Source organism: Pseudopipra pipra, chromosome 14 (genome assembly GCF_036250125.1).
Source record: "Pseudopipra pipra isolate bDixPip1 chromosome 14, bDixPip1.hap1, whole genome shotgun sequence".
NCBI lineage: Eukaryota > Metazoa > Chordata > Aves > Passeriformes > Pipridae > Pseudopipra > Pseudopipra pipra.
Genome location: NC_087562.1, coordinates 983,104 through 1,003,655, shown reverse-complemented (window position 1 = coordinate 1,003,655; position 20,552 = coordinate 983,104). Strand labels below are relative to the sequence as shown.

The following is a 20,552-nucleotide window of genomic DNA, read 5'->3' as shown; positions in this document are numbered from 1 at the left end:
GGGAACCAAACTGGTGCTCACCTTTGAGACAGAACTCCCTAAAGCTGGAGCTCACCATTTCCACTGCTCAGGGCATGATCTGGGAGGTTTCAAAGGAGTGTGGAGAAGCAGTGAGAACACACCTCCCTGCAGCAGGCACCACCTCTCTGTGCTGGATGTGCAGTCCCCAGTACGATGGGATCTTGCTCAGGTTCCAGCCTGTGTGTGCTCCAACAAACCACTGTAATGGAGCTGTCCTGATCCCTTACTGTTGTCCATGGAGGAGAGACTTCCTCTGCCACTGTGAACTTCCCTGATCTAATTACTGCTCATCAGAAATGTGAAGAAAAGCATTTTCTCTGGGTCTCAGGTGCGTAGCAGGTGGGGCAGACAACTTGTGGAGCACAGACATCCGCTTGTTTAAGCGAGCAATGCACACTGCAAACCCTGAAGCTCCCATTAAAGGCTGGGATTTGTCCTGGAAGCTGCATAATCCCCTTTGGATTTTCTAGAAAGGGCTATGGGAAATTTAGTGATGGCAAAGGGGTGTAACTGGCCTATTTCTGCTGTGATTCACGTCACTGCAGAGCCCGTGGCACCTGCAGCTCTGGGCTAACCCGTGTGTTTATTGACTGAAGCCACCAAACCACCTCTCGCCGTGTGCTCCGATCTTCCGGCCCAAATTAGCGGTGGCTCCACTGCTCCAAGTGGAACAAATGTCACTGTCGTGTCTCCTGCTGCTGCTTTATTTTGGGTCCTGCTGCCTGTCGGGGAAGAAGCACGATCCCGATTTTGTGAGGTTCAGATGAGGAACTTTGGGCTGAACAGCCCCATCACCAAAGGGTTAATGGCTTTTTTCATCGGTATCCTGGAAAAGTGAATCTTTCTCCCAAGGACAGATCCCGAGGGCTCTCTCTGGCCAGCACGTATCAGTTGCTGCCCTTCAGCTGGACAGGCAGTGCGGTCACTGAGGGTGTGATGTCCCCCACGTGCCCGGTGCTGGCACACCACAGCTCCCTGGGAGCAACCCTGCCGTCCCGAGGCACTGCGGAGGCAAGTCATTCCACTGCTAGAAACCTTGGCCTCTAAAAAGCAAATCCATCAAAATGCGCTGCTTTGCATTAACGGGATGCATTTCCAGGCATATTTGCTGTGCTGATCAATGCTTTAAAAGAACCCCCCCTCGGCTGGGTGTGCAGAAACACGCACCCTCGGCGAGCTGAGCGCGCAGAGCGGGGCCGGCTGATGCAGGGGAGATTTTGTCAGCCTGACACAGCCTCAGAATAGGTAAACAGGGCAAAACAACGTGTATTTGTGCTCAAAGCCTGATGATGTTTATTTACTAGGACAAATATAGCTGAGGGTAGCAACTTATCAACGCTCGCTTTATTTCAGGAGCAAATTGCTGCCATGGAACCAGACACTTGATGTTTCCCTGCTATCGCCCCACAAAGAGAGCTCCCTTTGCTAACTCGGCTAATGACCAGCGAAGTCACCTCACGTGGATTGTGAAAGTAAAAAGGACAAAAGCTTCTGGATGAAAAATAACAATTTCCCTCGCTTGCTTTTGTGATCAAACAGTGGGGAATTCGCAGCAGAAAACTCTGCTTTGAAATAGAAAAATAATAGTAACAGTGAAAATAAATAACAAGGTCTTGGTTCTATTGAGCTTTAGTGAGCCTGAAAACCACAAGTTTTGCTGCTGGAGAGCGTATGAGGATTCATTCAAAAGTCAATAATAAGCAGAAAGGGATTAGTGCCTTCCAATAACTGCTCTAACTACAAAGACAGTAAAAGGCTCAAGCAACATCCATTATCTTATCCCTTTATACTGGCTCATGGCCCCGAGTTTCACATGTACCATGTTTACTATTATGGCAACAAAGCAAATTTGATCTGAGCATTGCCAACCAACAGCACCTTTGGATAAAATCTGCCTTGCTACTTCATGAATTTGCTGAGCTACTGCACCCCAACCTGGCTTTCCTGGAGTGTGCAGGATGCTGTGTTTTGCACAGCCTGATGACATCTCCATACCTGCAGCCAGCATTTTGTGCAGGACTGTGCACTGGCACGCTCCTGGCCTTTGGGACAGACTCCCCATTCCTGGGCTGACCAAAGGAGCCCACACCTCAGCTAGGCTGGAGCACCCCAGGACATGTTCAGTTTGTTTTGTTCAGGCATTGAAAAACCAGGTTATTCTTCTCCCCCAGCTGTGATAAGAGCTGTTTCCCCACATTTTGCAGCAGAGGTTGGGAAAGACAAGGAGAGTCTAGATCCACCTTAAACACCACCAAAGAGATGTAGACTCAAAGAAAAGATAAGACCAACAAAGGCACTTGCTGAAAAGCCAACTATATCAACAAACCTCAGCTCCTGCAGCTCAGTGACTACACTGCCCAGTGACTCCTGCTCATAAAGGGCTGATTCTCCTCCCTTTCAGAAAACAATGTGTTCCACACACTGAAATGAATAACAGCCCCCCGCCAAGGCCCGGCAGTGTCAGGGGGTGTCAGGCTCTGCTCGGTGGATAACAAAGGCATCAGCACCCAGCCAATCTCCTCCTGCCATCTCAGGCTGCCCTTGCCATGCTGAATGAAATTTTTCTCCTAATGGAAATGAAGAAAACCTCCAGTGCAGATAATCCTCCATTACAATGGTCGTACATTCGGGACAGGGGCCAAACAGTGTAAAGAACAAGCCAAATCTCTTTTACTTAAAGCCTGACCTGAATGTGATAATGTAATGACTTCAGTCAGGATGTTTCAGATGCCATTCTCTGGGACTGACTTAGCATATAGATGATATCAGCCAAAATAATTAAGAACCAGGAATTGAACAGATAGGATCAGCCCACTCCTCCTTTCCAACAAAGCTGGTGTCCTTTTACAAATGGTCTAGAAGAGTACTTGCTTTAAACAGGGCTTAGTCCCACCCAGCCAGCACCCTTTCACTTCCACTGCCCTTTGCTTTCTGTAGATGGATCAATAAAAACTGTTTTAAACACAGGCTGAAGTCCCAGGGACACTCTTTACAAAGGCAGAGTTCCTGATTGTTTTGTGCCCAACCTCCATCTGGCCACTGCTGATCACATTCTGCACTCAGAACCTGATCAGAATCCCACTGAAGGCCTTGGGAAGATTCACAGTCATTTCATTGGATTCTGGATCCATGACTTTCTTCTATAAATGTAGGTTCCAAAAGCGTGGTAGCCTTGGCTGTTGTTTAGCTTCCTAGTATCTGTCATAGCTAACTATTATTTCTGCTTTACAGAAATAAAACACAGCTCAAACTCTGATACTACATGCAAGCTTAAAATGGCTTTCAATTACTATTAGCAGGCTTTTAAATGGGATTGTGGTGACAACCCAAAAGAAGCAAAATACTTAGGGGAGAAATTAAGCTATTGGAATGACTGGTTATATTGAACATGCTCTTCACACAGCTGGCGAAGAGCAAAATAAAGCTGAAATAAATTGATGACGACCACATTCTGGAGGAATGACAGTTTATCTTAAAAGAAAAAAAAAACCATTCAGCTTCTCTGCTACAACAGCTCATGACACTGAGCATTTGCACACCTCTCACACAAACCAGGAAACCACCACAGATCACTGTCTGTATCCCACAGCAGCATAACTGAGGGCAGGAGGCAAAATGAGCACCAAATGCCACCCTTCTGATTTTAACAGATCCAATTAGCATCATTCTCATGGCTGCATAGGGTGGAAGGCAACACAGCATTACACTCATTGTCCATTTCAAGTGTTCCAGTTGGCAAATAAACCGAGTCCTTTATAAAAAAAAAAAAAATCTCATCCATTGGACAAGCTTTGGAACGGCTACAAGCCCGAGATCTATTGTTCTGGTTGAATTTGTCACAAGCCTTAGCCATATCATCAAAGCAGATCTGTATTTGAATGTTTTCATCTTCCTGGTCAGCTAATCCAGCTCCTTCCAGGAAGGTAATTTATTTTCTTCACTGTTGCCTTCTCCATTCACTAGGTTTCCAGATGAAATCCTGACTCAAAGCAGCCTGGAGCAGGGTGTCAATGCTAGTTTGAATTTTCCTTCTCTTCTGTTTAATTGAGTTTTCATTTGTATCTCCTCAGCTGTTCCCCCTCCGAGGCCTTTCCCTCCTCCCACCACCCTTTTCTCCACTCATCCATACAGATCACACAAACATTTCTGGCAAGCACCAGCTGCAGATACAATGAGTTCTTGGGCATCTTCTACTTTTAGAAAACCACCAAGAGGCCAAATAACACCCGTGCTTGTTCTGTGAAGCTTGAAGGCAGTTTTCAGAAGGACCACTCCCTTTATTAACTCCACTGCTCTCTCTGAGACCCGTGTGAGATGTGGGCTGCAGAGCTACACATTTGTCACTGTAGAGGACAAAAAGCCATGTGTGGGTTTACAGTCTCTGTTCTGCTGGGTCAGTGTAGCCAAACAGGAATTTGCAGTAACATTAAAAAGAATAATTTCTAGATTTCTCCTCCACATTCACCATTTGCCCTGAGCTCCTGGCAGGCCAGCACTCAAAATGCATTCTAGCCACGACCTCTCTCCTAAAGATTTGTTTGCCATCAGTGCAACCTTCCTTTCAGCTTTGAGTCTGCTTTATTTGACACAAATTCACTAAGAGGGATCTGAGATATAACCCCTGAGATCTAGCACCTTGAACTGGTATCTTCAGTATGGGAAAAGGAAAGCCACACCGACTTCTCCATCCAAACTCTGGCACAAAGGCTGGGAAAGATTCAGTTTATCCCAGAGACTCACTGGCCATACTTACTGCTCCAGCAGCTGGCATTGGGAAGAGCTCTTCTGTGCTCAGAAGTGATTGGGAGAAGCAAGAGAAAATTTCAGACAGAAGTTTCAGGGCACTGGAGAAAGTTCTTTAATCCAAAATCTGTCTGCAGGTAGTGTTGTACAATTGTGAAAATACTGGTGTCTTTAGGTGCTTTGTAAGTAAACCATGCACAACACTGAGGAACACGTGATCAAAGAGTTCTGCATTAGAACAGAGCCGGCAAAAATGACCTCTCCATGTTTTACTCCATCACTCACTAGTATAATTTCTGCTTGTAATTCATTATTCTGAAGCTGTTTACCATTTTGTCTGTGACAAGGGCAGCTTCCGTCAATCAGTTCTTGAATGTGGAATTCCTGGCTTGTTATCAGAGGAAACCAAGATTCTCATTTGAATATTCACCTTTCTTGCTCTCGTACACGGCACTTGGTCCCTCACTGAAAAGCTGACACTGTCTTTGGCTCTGATGCTCTGTCAATCTGACACAACCTAAGAACTATTCAGGGTATGTTTTGCCACTAAGTGAAAGGCTACAGCACTCCAGTCATTAATAATTAAGTGTGACTTTGCAATTGGATATAAGATCTGCTGCTGTTCCTGTGTACGCTTGCATTTATTTTTACACTCATCACACTGCTGTTGGATACAAACTGCAGGAACTTTGGGCAAATGGTTCAGTGTCTCTCCACTCACAGTAAGGACCACTGCTCATGATAATATGTATTAAGGAAGTCTCCTAGGACAGAATAAATGAGATTAGAGAAGTATTGCTTGTAACTGAAGTTGAATTGAAACAGTTTCTCTCCCTTTCCTCTGTGTTTTGGTGTTGGTTATGGAAGGATGTATTTTAAGAAAGGAAAAGCACATGGTCCATTATGTCTTTTGTAGAGTTTTGGGTCCTGCTTCTGCAACCTCATTTAGGAAATTAGTCTTCAAGCCTTAGCAGGAAAAGCAGCCTTGCTAGGATCTCTCTTGTTGGCACTCTCTTCTGGTCACATCCTACCACCCGCATCCTACCCTGGGAATGGGGTGTTGCCATTTCTCCTGCCAGATTTTGCTCTTCTTAACAGCTCTGGCCAGTCTGATCCACTCATTCTTGGCACTTACTCTGAGCAAGGTTCACATAAAGGCATCAGTGTCCACTCTGTGCACTGCTGTATCCAGCTGTTGTCACTCTCCTGGGTGACTGCTTAGCAAACAACCCTGGTTTGTTATCCAGAGCCTCAACCGGATCACGATTCCTCATTTGACTCCTGCTTTAAAGATCAAGCTCTGACTCTTTGTGCCTCTTTCTCACAACCTACACCAAGTTCTTGTCTTGCCTGGTGGTGCCAAACCTCTGCCAGGCTGGCCATTTCTCTCCTGTGTATTTTTAAGTGATGTTACAAGTCAGCCAAGCAAGTATTTAGGGCCTTATTTTCTGTTCCTTGGGGGATAATGCAGGAATATAGCTGAAGGCAGAGGGTCACTGGTGCAAACCATCCCAGGCTCCATGGTTAAGCTAACCACAGCAAAGACAGGCTTTTCATGCAGGCTTCAAAATTTGCTCCCAATAAAATGGAATTTGAAAATGTTGTTCAGTGCTTCTGAGGATTCTGTAGCATTTTGGCAATCCAAGGAGGAAAGTTACCTTACAAATGACAAAGATGGTGTCTAAGGCTGAGGGAAAATAAAGAGAGAAGTCTCCAAAGCCCAGGACAACTAGAGCTTGTTACAAAACCAGAGAGATCATTCTAGTGTGAAGCAAACCTGAGCTTTGCATTAAAAATGTAAATGTGATTGAAATAGCATAACCAGATTAAATGGACTTGACCTCTACAAGCATGAAAGATGGTCTAAATACACTGAACCAGCAACAAATGGCTACACTTTCCTTTTCACTGAGTTGTGGATCACAGGAAATTTATTTAAAACAACACAGATATTTCAAGCCAGTGCAAGATTTGCATTTCTTTTACAGGAACTAATAGGGAAAATAAGACTGGTTTGGAAAAAAACATCCATCATCTAAATGCCTAAAGATACAGAAAGACTTTTCTACTTTTCAGTCAGTCTTTGAATGTGGCTGATTTACCCCCAAAAATGTGATTTACCTAACACACAGAACTAGCCAGGAGTGACTGAATCTTTCAATACAATCTCACATCTCAACCTTCAGTGCACTGCTGCCTTAAGGGAGCATTTGATGGACATTTCTTTCTGGGTTTTGGGGGGGTTTTTTGAGTTATGTTAACCCATATCAGTGCCAGAGTGTGGTTCACTGCACTGCCACACATCACCATACCAGTGTCACCCCAACACCACAGCTGAGCAGGGACAGGCAGACACACCACTAACAAAAAGAGATGTTAATCAAGCTGCAGGTCAGGATTTCAGAAGGCTGCCTGTGAAATGCTGCACGGCATAAATACCAGAAAACAACCCTCAGAAGCAAAGAAACAAACCAAAGTGGTGTGAAGGGGAATCAGAAACAATAACCAAAGAGTCCCAGCTCAGCCTGGTTTTTATGCACTCTGAGGGGAAACTCTGGTAACGCTGTGCAACGCTGTCCCTCTGGTTTCCAAACAGAGAGGTACTTCTTTAGCTGACACTGATGTTAGGAACACTGAATAAAGAGACTGATTTGGATTTTCTTGTCATAAAATCATTGAATAACTTGGGGTGGAGGTGCCTGTCCAGAGCAGAGCTACTGTCTCAAGCAGGCCAGGTTGTGCAGGTCCTTGTCCTATTTGAGTTTAGAAGTTCCTCAGGGATGATGATTCTCCCCTTCCCTGAATCCAGTCCCACTTTTGCGTCCACATCCCTGTGAAACATTTTTTCATTATATCCTGTCTTAATTTCCATGAAATGCTTGTCTGGTGCCTCTCATCCTTTTGCTGTGTATCTCTAAGAAGTGCCTGGTTTCGCCTCACCTTTAGCCCTCTCTGGGTGGTGGAAGGGAGCAGCAAGGTCTCCCTCAGCATTCCCTTCTCCAGCTCCCTCAGCCCCTTCACTCAGTCTGTGCACCAGCCCCGAAAACCTTGGTGGGCCCAGTTTGTCAGTGGTTCACCCCTTGATTTAGGAGGCCCAAAACTTAACACCACATTTCAGATGCTGCTCTGTGAATACCAAGCAGGGGGAGAACAGCGAGATTTAGTTCCAGATGATTTCACATGACCTCATTTCTTGAAGTCATTAAGTACATATAAAATGCTACAATTAAACCTTCTCTTCCAAAAACCAGACAGTGTTTTTTACTCCTCCTGACACAAGTAACGTGGCGAGTAACTGTAACTGAAATAAATTTGAGAGCTGGTACCTGAGAGCTCCTGAGGCAAAAAGGAAATGCGTGTGGCAGGAAAAAGGCTACAACACAAGAATCGTTTTTTTTTCCCCTGATCTTTTATTTTCCAAAAGGCAAAGGTTAGATAAACAAAGCAATGCTATAACTGGGTGGCAATCAGCACACTCAGTGTATTTATCCAGTTACTGTGGAATTTAAATACACCACTTTGTCTGGGTTTGTGTCACTGTTATGGACAATTTTGTAAGAAGTTTTTTTCTACTTTTTACTGGTAACTCTAAAAACCTATTTCAAATTCCTACAAAGAAATGCTAAAAAAAAAAATCAGAATTTAAATTTAATCCTGAACATCTGTTTATGCCAGAAGGCCTCACCTATTTGTTTGATCATGTATGGAGAAAGTAGTACAATTTGATCTCACTGATCAGAACTAAAAGCACCAGTATAATAACTCAATTTTCATGCTCTGTTGTGTAGGAAAAACTTTATAATTTGTTTATCCAAATAAGAATTTAAAATAAACAGATTTCTTCAAAGGATCAGTAAAAAGAAGTAGTTTTTAAATAAAAACATAAATAAAGCCTAAATTTTGCATTATTTACTGAACCATATGAAAATTACTAATTACTAATTCTTTACCATTTATGGGCTCTCTTAGTGTTTCTATCCTCTCCCCATGTTTGTTGTTGTTGTTGAGTGCTTTTAATAATTAGCTATGGTGAAAGACACTGGAGAGACACCAATATCACCTAAGAACATACCCAGATTTGGATTCACTATCAGCACGTGGATCCTCCAGGGCCAACACTGGCTTTCCTCTCTCCTTCACATCCCACCTCCCTGCACAGGTAAGATCTGGCTGGTGCCAGCACCACACTCCAGGAGAACTCCCACCAGGCCCAAGGCTGCAGCCAGGATGAGGGGCTTGGAGGCTCTTCCTCTTTTCTAACGTGCCCCTGATGCCATCAGTCGATGCTGGAGAAGTGCCAAGCCTCAAGCTGGGCTTTGGCACAGCACTCCCCTGTTCCTCCTTACCGGTGTTTCACGGGGCTCAGTGCACATGGAGAGATGCAGGTAACAAACCATGACCATCAGCTCACGGACCTACCACTCAGTTTAAACATCTTAAACATACACTGAGCAGCACCAGGTTTCCTGCTGAAGAACTGGCTGGACAAAAACCAACAGCAACAGGTTGATACAGCACTCTGGGTTTTTTTCTGAGCTGCAAAATCAGGAGAATGTAAATTTGTTATACAGCTAATTTGAGGAAAACAAGGATATGCTCCTAGGAGCTTTCTGCTTTTGAAATAAACATCTTCTCATTCGTGTGGAAAACTTTTTGCAATTTGGCTAAATAATTAATCACTGAAGGGTGACTGGCAATTAGTGAACAGTGTGATGACGTTCTGAGGTGTGTGTTCATCACGGCAATTTTCTCTCATCCCGGTGATTTGTGCCAGTGTTACTGATGAGATGAGCTGATAGAGTCTCTGCAATGTCTGGGGGGGTACACACATTGCTGTGATAAACATCTGCCCATTTTAGAATTTATAGGAGATGAGATAGGGTGCTTAGCTACCCTTGGGAAGGAGTGTCAGGGCACCTTACCAACCTGCCAACGAGCGACTCACTTCTCATGCTCCCAAGGTCCATGTGGGAAGAGCTCTCTTTGGCCAGGGGAAAGAGCTGGTTTAGCTGCAGCAAGCCATAGCCACCCCTGCTGTAACACCTTTTGCACTGCTTGTAGACATAAAGAGGCTGTGAGTAAGTAAGAACAGGTTTCCAAAATTTACTGAACCAAACACTCAGCTCTGCATGACTTAAGTAGCCAAGCTGATTGTGTTACATTTAAAACTCACTGTGAAGATGGCATGTCCTTCCTGTGTCACATTTAAAACTCACTGTGAAGATGGCATGTCCTTCCTGTGTTACATTTAAAACTCACTGTGAAGATGGCATGTCCTTCCTGTGTTACATTTAAAACTCACTGTGAAGATGGCATGTCCTTCCTGTGTCACATTTAAAACTCACTGTGAAGATGGCATGTCCTTCCTGTGGATGAAGCTGAGCAGAAACCTTCATGCTCTGGAGGAGCACCTGCCCTGCCACGCCAGCTGAGAAGCATGAGAGAGAACGACAAATTCACACGGGCTCAGCTATTGCAACCTCAAATTAGGGCATGCACATCCACATCGTGGCGCCCTGGAAGTAATTTGAAGATCTCACCACGAATTTTGGAGAGACCTGGAGCTGGTCTGCACCAGTTCCATGCAAAATTCCTCCAGAAATACATACATGGGACTGTTTCATGGAGAGACATGGAAATGAGATACTCTACCACGTTTGCTGTAAAGGCAGGAGCCAGATTACAGTGAAATCCAGGCTACCAAGGTGGTAAAGAATTGGGCTGTAATGAATAAGGAGCACTGGCATCCAGGAAACATCACTATATCACTGTGAGCTAGCACATGCCACAGCTCCAGAAACTTAACTGTAACCCCCCTCATTTGTTACCTAGATTAGTCTGCCTAGCATCCATTTTGTGCACTCAGCCTTTCCTATGCACTTTTGTTTAATGCTTTCAAACTGGAGCTACCAGCTCCAATCAGCTCTAACAGGGCGAGGATAAATCACCACATTCTGCTAGGAGGCAGAATACATTTTTATCACTTAAGTGATATTTTCCTCAATACAATCCCGTTCTCATCCCCTTCTGTAATGATTCCCAGCTGATGCAGAAATGCTCCCAGGCTTGCACCAGACTGTTATGGTGTGTACAAGTTGCTGTTGATTATGCTCTTGTAGACGAGAGCATTTCATACAAGTCTGAGGTTGCTGGAGAACCTCAAAGCATGTTGAGTCACTGTTGTGCCTTTCAGACTGTTTTAAGCACTTGGGGGGTTATGTTTCAGAGGAGGGACACGCACAGAGGCAAAATGACCATTCCCAGCCTCCCTGCCAAGGTGTAACACTGGGGTGATGAATTCTCTAATAAGGATGTTTTCTTTGGACCAGGGACAGCCTGCTGAGCCACTCTGCACTCACTGAGTCAGCTCCTGGAGACACCCCTCACAGCCTCCTGATGGAAACAGAGACCATTTCTACACCTGCCAAAGAGAAGAAAATCCTTTTCTTTGTTATCAAACCCTGTATTTCCTACCAGCATTGGATCCTGCTACTGCCAAAACCTGCTCCCAGTTTTCCTGGAACACCACAATCCTAAACCAGCATAATTTCTGCTGAAAGATTGCACAAGTTATCCTGCAACAAACAGAACAGATGATTAATTGTCTTTGGCTCTTCAAGACCCCACAGAATGGCCTGATGGGGAGAAGAGGGTTATCAGCAGCCATGTCCCAAACTCATCACATTGTGGGAGGACCCTGTGTTACCCACCCCTCTTTTCTCTCTCTCAGGCTGGTGTACTCCAGCTCCTTGGTTTTAAGCTCAGAGATTTTATCCTCGACAAAAGGTGTGCTGATGAACCAATATAATTTTTAGTGACCAAGCAAAGCAGGACTTGCCCAAGAAGAGGGAAAAACAGAGCAATTTCAGCCCTGCCAACCCTTCTCTTTCAGTGTCAAAAATGTTATTGATTAGCAACTTGAAAATAGGCATGATGTCACCTTACTACAGTCCCCTGGGCTCCCTTCTGTGAGTGCTCCTCAGTTCTTTCTCAATTAATGTGAAGGATGGGGAGGGTGAGCATTTTTATTGGGAAGCTAGGAAATGCCTCTATCAAGAGTTTCATTCTATTATCACAATAAGCACACTATGGTCGAGCTTTGGATTAAAATACTTTTTTCTCTGATTTGCTCAGCCCTAGAAAACCATCAGTTCCTTTGCTTTGTGTTACCCAATAGCATTTTTCAGCCTTTTGCATTTTCTGATTTTAGACAGATTCCTAAGAGCATCTTATAATCAGGACTGTAATCCTCCAACCTCCCCTACATCTGTCATTTGCCTGAATGGTCTTAAAACTAAAATGAGAATGATTCAATTAACAGTTTAGGGGGATTTTTACATTAGGCAGAGCGTTTCTTCAGCATTAGGGAAATTGTGGCACAAATCATTAGTATTTCCCTCTAAGAAAAAAAACCTTAAAGTGAGAAAAATGGCCACAGGTTTAATGTGCCAATACTTTCCGGATCTTTTTGTTTCCTGGTTTTGGTTTTGTGAATGAAACTTAGCAATTAACAGGATCCCACAAAGTGCCACACAAACATTTGAAATTCATCACATCTCATAAAGCCTGCATATTGAGTGGATATCATCTTCAGTGTAGGTAGAACTTGGCCCAAAGTCCAGTCAGCTCTAAGAGAGGATTTGGGCTCAGTAGCCTTCAAATTAATTTGAAATAAGTGAGATTGCTGGTTTCCATATTGCCAATGCAAAAAAGAATCAGGCTTCAAAAATAATCAAGCAATTGAGATGTACCTGATTTCCTTGCCTTCATTTGGGATGTTTTTTATTTTTGTCCCAATTCTTGACCCCTCAGGCTAGAATTGGGACATTTAAATTTTAACTTTTCTCTGAAGTGAGGAGTGTCGGAAGTTTTCCTTCAAAACCAAAACAAAACCAAGCAAAGGTCCCCTGAGAACAGAGCTCACCCCCTCATCATGCCAGTCCAGGCTCCACAGAAGTAATTTCTGGCTCTACAGAAAACCCCAGATCTCGGGAGATTTGCAATAGCACCAGGAGGAGTGACCAGACTCTTAAATACCCCGGCTGCTCGAATTTGAGCTTTTGGCACTTCTCGTCTGCCAGAGCTCCTCTTTACACTCCCACAATGAATTAAGGACCAAATCCTGCCTTCCGCACTCAGCTGCACTCAGGGTGTAGCCACGGACTGCAGAGTGTAGAGGAAAGGTCCTTGTGTGAACTGCTGCTGCCTCACAGAAAAAGCTTTTTACCTACCTCACAGCTTGAGCAGGAGTGTGCAAAACCGAGGTCTTAGACCCCGCACTTGCATCAGGCTTTCTGGCTGCAAATCTACCACCTTCAGCGGTCATTTGTGATTTTGTGTCCTGCAGATTCAAGGGAAACCAGGTGAGCTGGATGCTTGCAGAGGTAAGCTGTAACTCTGCAAAGGGGCTGGAGAAAACCAGCTAATTATGAGGCTGTGAGACATTCCTGACTGCCTGGCTCTGACCCTCCAGGTGACCAGCTCCCTGCTCCTGCCTCGGCCAGCGCTGAAGCATTTCTTCATTTCACTCTTTCTCTTGACCAGACCATGCAGAAGAGCCAACAAAGTGTCTCCACCTCCATTATTTGTCTCTTTTTCATTCTTCCCCCATTTTGATTATCTTCCCCATATTCCCCAGGTAAGCATCCTGGAGAACTCATGGCAGATATGAAGCTATATCTCAAATAGGAAAGGACAGAGCGAAGAGGAAAGCTACAACCTTTTTTCATTTGTCATGACTCAATCTAATGTCTCCTGCAACTTCTGGGTTAGCCAAGCCATAAAACAAAACAGATCCTTGGTTACATTTGTGCAGCAGATTTGTCTCTTTCTTCTGAGCTCATTAAAACAACCGCTTTCATCTCATTAGATTGCTAAAACATTTCCAACAGGACTAGATGTGTCATGTCAGAATATGACAGGCAAATTTCTTTTAAGGTTTTAAAACTAGGTTGAAAGAGGAGAAGCTATGCAGTTCACTGTTGTCACTGAAAGATATTTTTACTTTTATGAGTCCCTAAAACAAGAAACAAATTAAGAACTGTCAAGGAAAAAGAAAAAACCCAAACCCAAAACATATTCCATCTTGCCTTCTAATATTGTTACTGCTTTTCTCTGAAATATCCCTCAGTCTAATAATAAGAACTTTAAATGCAAATAAGGAACGCTGGTTGTTAATGTTTTAGCTTGTAAGCACAATTAATAATCCAAAAGGAAGGAGATAAATGCTGAAAACATGATTGCCCTTTGCAACTATAAGCCAAAATAAACAGCCTCACTTTCCTCTGTTCCCAGCTCTTATTCCTGCCTAGTTCAGAGGCAATCTCCCTGTGCTGTGCCACTGCAGGGTGTGGAATGTGGCACCCACAGCATCCAGGGATGCAAGAAAGCACCTGTGAAGGAGGTGGGGAGAGAAGTTGCAGCGAGGGGGGAGCCCCCTCCTACAGCAGCCTCCACTGGAATGATCTCTGCCGCCCTGGCAGGAGACCCTGCCTGCCTCAGGGCTGGCAAAGCACTGCCCAGCTGCCATCCTGACACCCCAGAGCTGCCCTGGCAGGCACTCTGCTACCAAATACAGGCTTCAGTGCCAAAACAGCCCCACCGGAGCTGCCTCCCTGCTGGGGTGTGAGTGTGCTGTACCCACCGTGCCAGATCCACACCCGGGGCAGAGCGCACTGGGGCAGGGCTTGGGAGAATGGCACAACTTCATCAGAAAAGCTGCAGCTCTTCCCTTGCTTATTGAAACAGTTCAAACACGGCCCAGGCACAGCCTGGCACTGCCCTACTTTGGGCCTTAAGTCACAGAAATCCTGGAAAACAGAGCAGGGGACGAGTCAGGATGGCTCTGCCTGACCTGGTGCTCCAGTGAGGTTCGTGCCTCTGGGCTTCCAGCTCCCACTGTGGTCAAACAGTTCCCAGACAGAAGCAAGGCAGCAGGGCCCAGTGGGGTCTGCACCCAGAGCCCCAGGGCAGAGAAGCTGCACGGGGGAGTGGGACAGGCCACGAGGACACAGTTTGCAGTCCTGGCCAAGGGAACATGTCGCAGAGGCAAAGCAGCCCCGTGCTCCTGGGGTGAGGTATTCCCGAGGGAAGGGGCTGCAAGTGTGAAATCACTACAGCTTCGAGACACAGACATGCAGCAAAGAGCACTCAAGTGGGTGTTCACAACACATCATTTCATTTCAATGGCATTTGGCATCAAATTGCTGAGATGGGCTGTAAAACCAGTGGGCGGGGACTGCTTCTCACTGAAGAAGTTCATTAGATTATAAGTAATTCAGTTACACAGAGAGCAAGTAGAACCTGGGGCTGTTTTGAGGGGCTTTTTGAAAAAGGTCAAAACAATATATCAGGCAGCTGTTGGGACTGATGACTGTTGGGAAGAAGATAGTAGATATTTCAAGAGAAGCACTGTACCACAAGTGTATTTCTCTCCTGATTGTATATCCCCATCCTTCTCATCCATAACATAAAAACGTTTTGCAAAAACTGGCACAGCAAAGAAGCCTATCAGCTGAGTTACTGCCAGCGTTGCTGGTGAAGTGAGACACAGCTGTTCTGGAGGACATGCAGGGCTGGAAGCTCCAGCATCTTGTGAAAGGGAGCTGGACCCAGCTCTCTGCTCCCAGCTCAGCAGGGGACAGAAGCTGCTGCTTCTGCAGAGGCAAAATCCAAACCCAACCCCTAAGCCATAAGATTCTTCCTGTGGACAGGTGAAGCCACGTGTCCTCTGGAATGACACACTATCACTAACCCCTCGTTTGGGAAGGTGAGATGTTGCCCTGGCTCACCATCCAGAACAGCTGCTGCTGAGTAGGTGGCAGGACCCTGTTCCTGAAGCCAGGCCAGCCAACTCAGCCTCTTTGCACAGTTAAACCCTGAGTTCCCTGGAAGCCTCCCACTGATGGCAGCGGATGGTGTTCCCCACCCCAGCAGTCCAGCCCCGCTCACCACTGAACCGTTGCATGTATTTAAGTGTCCTGCTAAGCAGCAAGAGACAGAGATATGCTTGGTGTCCTTCTAGGCTGGGGCTTCTGATGAACAAGCACTTTCACTGGAGTCATAATTCTCCACAAGAGTGTCCTAGAATAACATCAGTCTCGATTCCATGCTACAGTCCAGGTATTCCAGAAAGGAAGATCATGTGTGCCAATTTCTGCATGTACTAAACATTTATTTGAATATATAAGATCTATAAAATGTTGACATCCATTGCAGACCCACACCATAGTGAATTTGCTGAGATGGGGTGGTGTGAGTGGAAGACAAATTTCTCTAATGAAGTAACTCTCCCCCTCTGGCTTGGATCTTCAAAGAAAGCCCCAGATTTGCTTGGTTACAGCTGGTTTTTAGTTTAAGCTGAGTGAAAACAGAATCTGGTCACAGCCTGATTCTGAATGCTGTGGCACACTCTGAAGTCTCATTGGCTTGCATGGCACATCCATGCCTTTCAAGACTGTTCCTCTGACTAGCTCAGCCCTGACCCTTAATTTCGAGGCATGGGTAGAAGTATCTGGACTGCAGGACTGGTTGTGAAAAAATAACAGCAAAACTAATCAGCCAAGGTGGGGATAGTCAAAGTGCAAGGGTTAAGGGTGTCAGAACAACCATGGGTGCTAAAAGTGCCATTCCTGGCCTGTGTTGCCACTGTTTGAGATGTACATGTTAGACTCCAGTTCCAACCCTCTGCCATTCACCAGCACCTCTATTTTTGCTGGATAGTCCTGCTCACCAGCTAAAAAGTACCTCCAAATATTTCACTAAAACAGCCTGAATTAATTTTATGAATCCTTATCTCCATTCTGGCTACACTCTCAAATTATTGCAATTTCTACTTGCTGCTTCTTCTCCCGCTACCTAATATCTCAAGGATTAACTGGACAGTGTGTAACCTCTTCTTAGTCCTCTGTAACAATGTCTGCTCCCTGCTCCTTTGTCTTAGCATTCTCTAATCTGTCTACAGATTCCCGTGCTTCTTTTCTAGGCAATATCCAGGTGTGAAGCTGCTTTAGCCATCCATGAGGATGAGATTTATTATCCAGAAGCACACCAATAACACAGCCTTAAAAAAATAAAATAGCAGTCTCTTTCATCAAAATCTAATGAACGTACGATTTAATCTTTATTAAGAATTCATTAGGTTCTCAGCAAGCCTGTCTAATGGAGCCTGACCAGGTGAAATGCTAATGCCTCCATTATATTGAAATTAATTTGGAGCGGTGTTAATTTCCCCGCGCCGTTCCCTGCACATCGCTCTCCCCAGCTGCCTGCTGCGTGCTCATGGCAACACCGCTGTCCCCACCCCAGCCTCTGCACACTTCACTGGAGTTTCCACACTCATGGACGCCTCCCAGTTTCCAACACTACGAGCCCTTCCACCATAGCAGCCTCCTCGGCGTTTTCACGTCGGGTACAAAGCTGCAGGCGTAGCATGCCTTACTCTGAGTCTGTTTAATGAAATATATATATATATACATACACACACACACATATATATATAAACAGGGTATATTTCAGTCCTTGATATACCAGTCTAGTCCAGCAAACAGGTTATTATCTTGATGCAATTTGTTTCAAAAACCAAGAGCTCTGCTCTTGGGAAAACAAGGGTGATGGCACACTAATTGTGTAAGCCAGCATGGTGACTGCCTGCCCTCCTGCCTGTGGGCTCTGTGTGTGTGCTCTGCTGTTGTGGTACCCTACAGCCTCTCCCTTCAGCCAAAACCCATCGCCCGCCATTCCAGCACACTTCTGCAGAAGCAATTCCTAGAGATTAAATAATTTATTGGTGTTCATCTGCAATGACATCTCTCCTGATCCACCTTTTGCACACAAACAACAGCAGACCAAACCCACCCCAGCCCAGCCCCAAATCAAACTGCTGGGGTGGAAAGCCCCCTTTCAAACCGTGAAAGGGGATGCTCAGAGCATCGACAGAAGTAGTGTACACAAATGGCAGAGGGGAAAGCCGTGGACACCACTGCGCACTGGGGATGAGCCTCCTCACGGCAAGACCTCCCAGCCCCACAGTGCCTTGGGAAAAGCACTGCCTCAGGCAGGGATGATGGTTTCATTGAACCCCCGAGGGGTGGACGCAGCGGCCACAGAGCTGATATAGAAATATCCGGGTCACCTGCTAAGCCACCCCGCCTGGAGGGGAGCTGGGCTGAAGGCCCAGATCTGCCCCTGTGGTGCACACATACTCACACACACTGGCATGCACACTCACACTCACACTCACACCCGGGCGGACACGGCAGCGCGGGCCAACAGCTCCTCCGCGGCCGCCGCGGGTTCGAGCCCCGCCGGGCGCTGTCCAGCGCCAACCGCCTGAACGCCGGGACGCGCCCGCCGGCCCGACCGCCAGCAAAGACACCCGCACCCCTGCCATCCCCCTGCCACCCACACCCCCTGCCACCCACACCCAGCCCCGAGCCTCTGCCCCTCGCCGAGCAACCCCGGGGGTCCTCCCCGCCGCGGATCTCTGCAACCACCGGCATCGCGAAGCGGCAACCGCTCCCCAGCTGTAATCCAGACCCTGAACCAGCGCCCGGCTCCTTCCGTGATGGCGCCCGCCTCCAACCAGCCCCTCATGTCCGTATCGGTGGGAGGACGGCGTATTCCAACGTATTTTAATTTATTAAAAAAAAAAAGGGTGGAGGAGGGAGAGAATAGCCGTGCCACGGGTGTACCTCCATCCCTATCAGCCTTCCCTGCACCTGCTTTCCTACGGGGTGCATTTACTCCAGCCACGGAGATGCTGGGAAGAGACCGTGTGGTGGGGCTTTTCACTGCTGTTTTTTGCACGGTAACATCTAATTAAACACGGGGAGAGCGTGTGGGAGCCCCAGCGAGGCGCAGCGCCGGGTACCACCGGCAGACCAGGACCCCTGAGCAAGCGGGCTTTGAATGCGCTGGGCGGCCAAGTTCGTCATTCATTAAGTAAAAGGAGAAGCTAAAAGCTCAATATGAAAGGGGCTTCGAGCGACAGGGAGCCTTGGTTTAAATCCGCAGAGCCGGCAGATAACAGCCCGACATTAAGCCTAAGTGACAGCGGTCCGCTCCGCGGGCACATCCGCGCAGGGAAGGTGGGCTGCGGGCCGTGCCCCGCTCCGCCGCGGGGGCGAGGCCGCGGGGCGACACTTCAGCACCCGCGGGCCCTGGACAGCGCCGGGCGCGCCCGCGCGGTCCCCTCAGGTAAACATGGCGCCCGCGGCCCTCGCTCACCTCCGCCAGCCCCCGCCCCGCTCCCCGCCCGGCACCGCCGCTCCCCCCGCGGCACTCACTTCATCTGCTTCACGATGGTGCTTTTCCCCGACTCTCCGGCTCCTGTTGGAAGAGAGATGAGGTGGGATAAGCGCGGCGGGGAGGAGGAGGAGGAGGAGGGGGGCAATGGGGGGCAGACTGGCGGGTTCTCACCGAGCAGGAGGAGTTTCACGTCTTTGGCCGCGCTGATCCCGTCCTCCTTCAGGTTCTTCTCGATGGCCTTGCTCCGCTCCAGGGCGGCTCTTTCCTCAGCGCTCAGGGTACATCCCATGGCGGCGATGAAAATTTAAAAAAAATATTAAAAAAAAATAAAAAAAAAGGGGGGGAGGGGGGATGCAGCCCCCGCCGCCGCCGCCTCGGCTGGCTCCCGCGGGCAGAGAGGGGGAGGCGGCCGGGGGGCAATAAAAGAATCAAAGCAAATGGCCGTGAGGCTCCGGGCAGCGCAGCGCCTCCGCGGCGGGGCTGCCGGCTCCCTCCTGCCCCTCTCTCCCCGCGCCTGAGCGCTCAGTGCATCCAGCGGGGCTGCTGCGGGCACGGCGAGCTCTTCCCGGCCGGGAGGCGGAGGCGGAGGCGGGAGAGGAGGAGGAGGAGGAGGAAGCGGGCTGGCGGCGGGGGAGGGTCCGTCCCTCTGCCGTGCTCCCGGCTGTCGCTGTCCCCTCCCGGGCGGGCGGCGGAGCCGAATGGAGGCGCGGGAGCGGCGGGGCGGGCGGAGGGAGCGCGGGGGCGCGCCGGGATGCGCGCTCCCGCCGGCCTCGCCCGCGCCCGTGACGCGCGCGGCTCGCGCATGCTCGGGGCGGCCCCGCCCGGCGCCGCGGCCCTTGGCGGGCCCGGGCCCGGCGTCCCCTCAGGCGGGCTGAGGGGGTATCCACTGCCCGGCACTCGGAGCTGGGTCTGCCGGGGGGGACGGTATGGAGGGGAAGCCAAATGAGGAGCGGCTGAGGGCACTTGGTCTGCTCAGCCTGGAGAAGAGACCGAGGGCAGAGCTCACCGCGGGCTGCAGCTTCTCACGAGGGATATTAGGAAAGGTTCCTCACCCAGAGGGTGGTCAGGCACCAGAACACGCTCCCCAGGGCAGTGATCATGGCATAGAGCCTGGCAGGGTTCAGGAAACATTTGGACAACTCCCAGGCACATGGTGTGGTTCTTGGGGTTGTCCTGTGCAGGGCCACGAGTTGGACTCGATGATCCTTGTGGGTCCCTTCCAACCCAGGACGGTCATGGTGCTGTGCCTTGGCACAGCGGGGCAGGGCTGAGCCCCTCAGTGCCTGGGGCCGGGCACAGCAGTGAGTGTGCGTGGGCACAGCAATGTCTATGGGCACAGCAGTGTGTGTGTGGGCACAGCAGTGTCTGTGTGTGTGTGGGCACAGCAGTGTATGTGTGTGTGGGCACAGCAGTGTCTGTGTGTGTGTGGGCACAGCAGTGTGTGTGTGTGTGTGGGCACAGCAGTGTATGTGTGTGTGGGCACAGCAGTGTCTGTGTGTGTGTGTGGGCACAGTAATGTCTATGGGCACAGCAGTGTGTGT

The 20,552-nt window shown here is 48.0% G+C and overlaps 1 protein-coding gene across 2 annotated transcripts in view; it reads right to left on the bottom strand.

The window, feature by feature from the left end:
* The window catches only part of GNAO1 (G protein subunit alpha o1), a 135,289-nt gene extending 115,506 nt beyond the window's left edge, over positions 1-19,783 (bottom strand). Inside the window, exons 1-2 of one of the 2 annotated variants that reach the window (XM_064670642.1) lie at positions 19,183-19,783; positions 19,050-19,092 (exon numbers count right to left, since the gene is read on the bottom strand). In XM_064670642.1, coding sequence (XP_064526712.1) covers positions 19,050-19,092; positions 19,183-19,300 — 161 coding nt within the window. In that variant the 5' untranslated portion in view covers positions 19,301-19,783. The remainder of the gene's footprint in view (positions 1-19,049; positions 19,093-19,182) is intronic. The other variant, XM_064670643.1, reaches the window with a different exon arrangement.
* Positions 19,784-20,552: the final 769 nt, after the last annotated feature.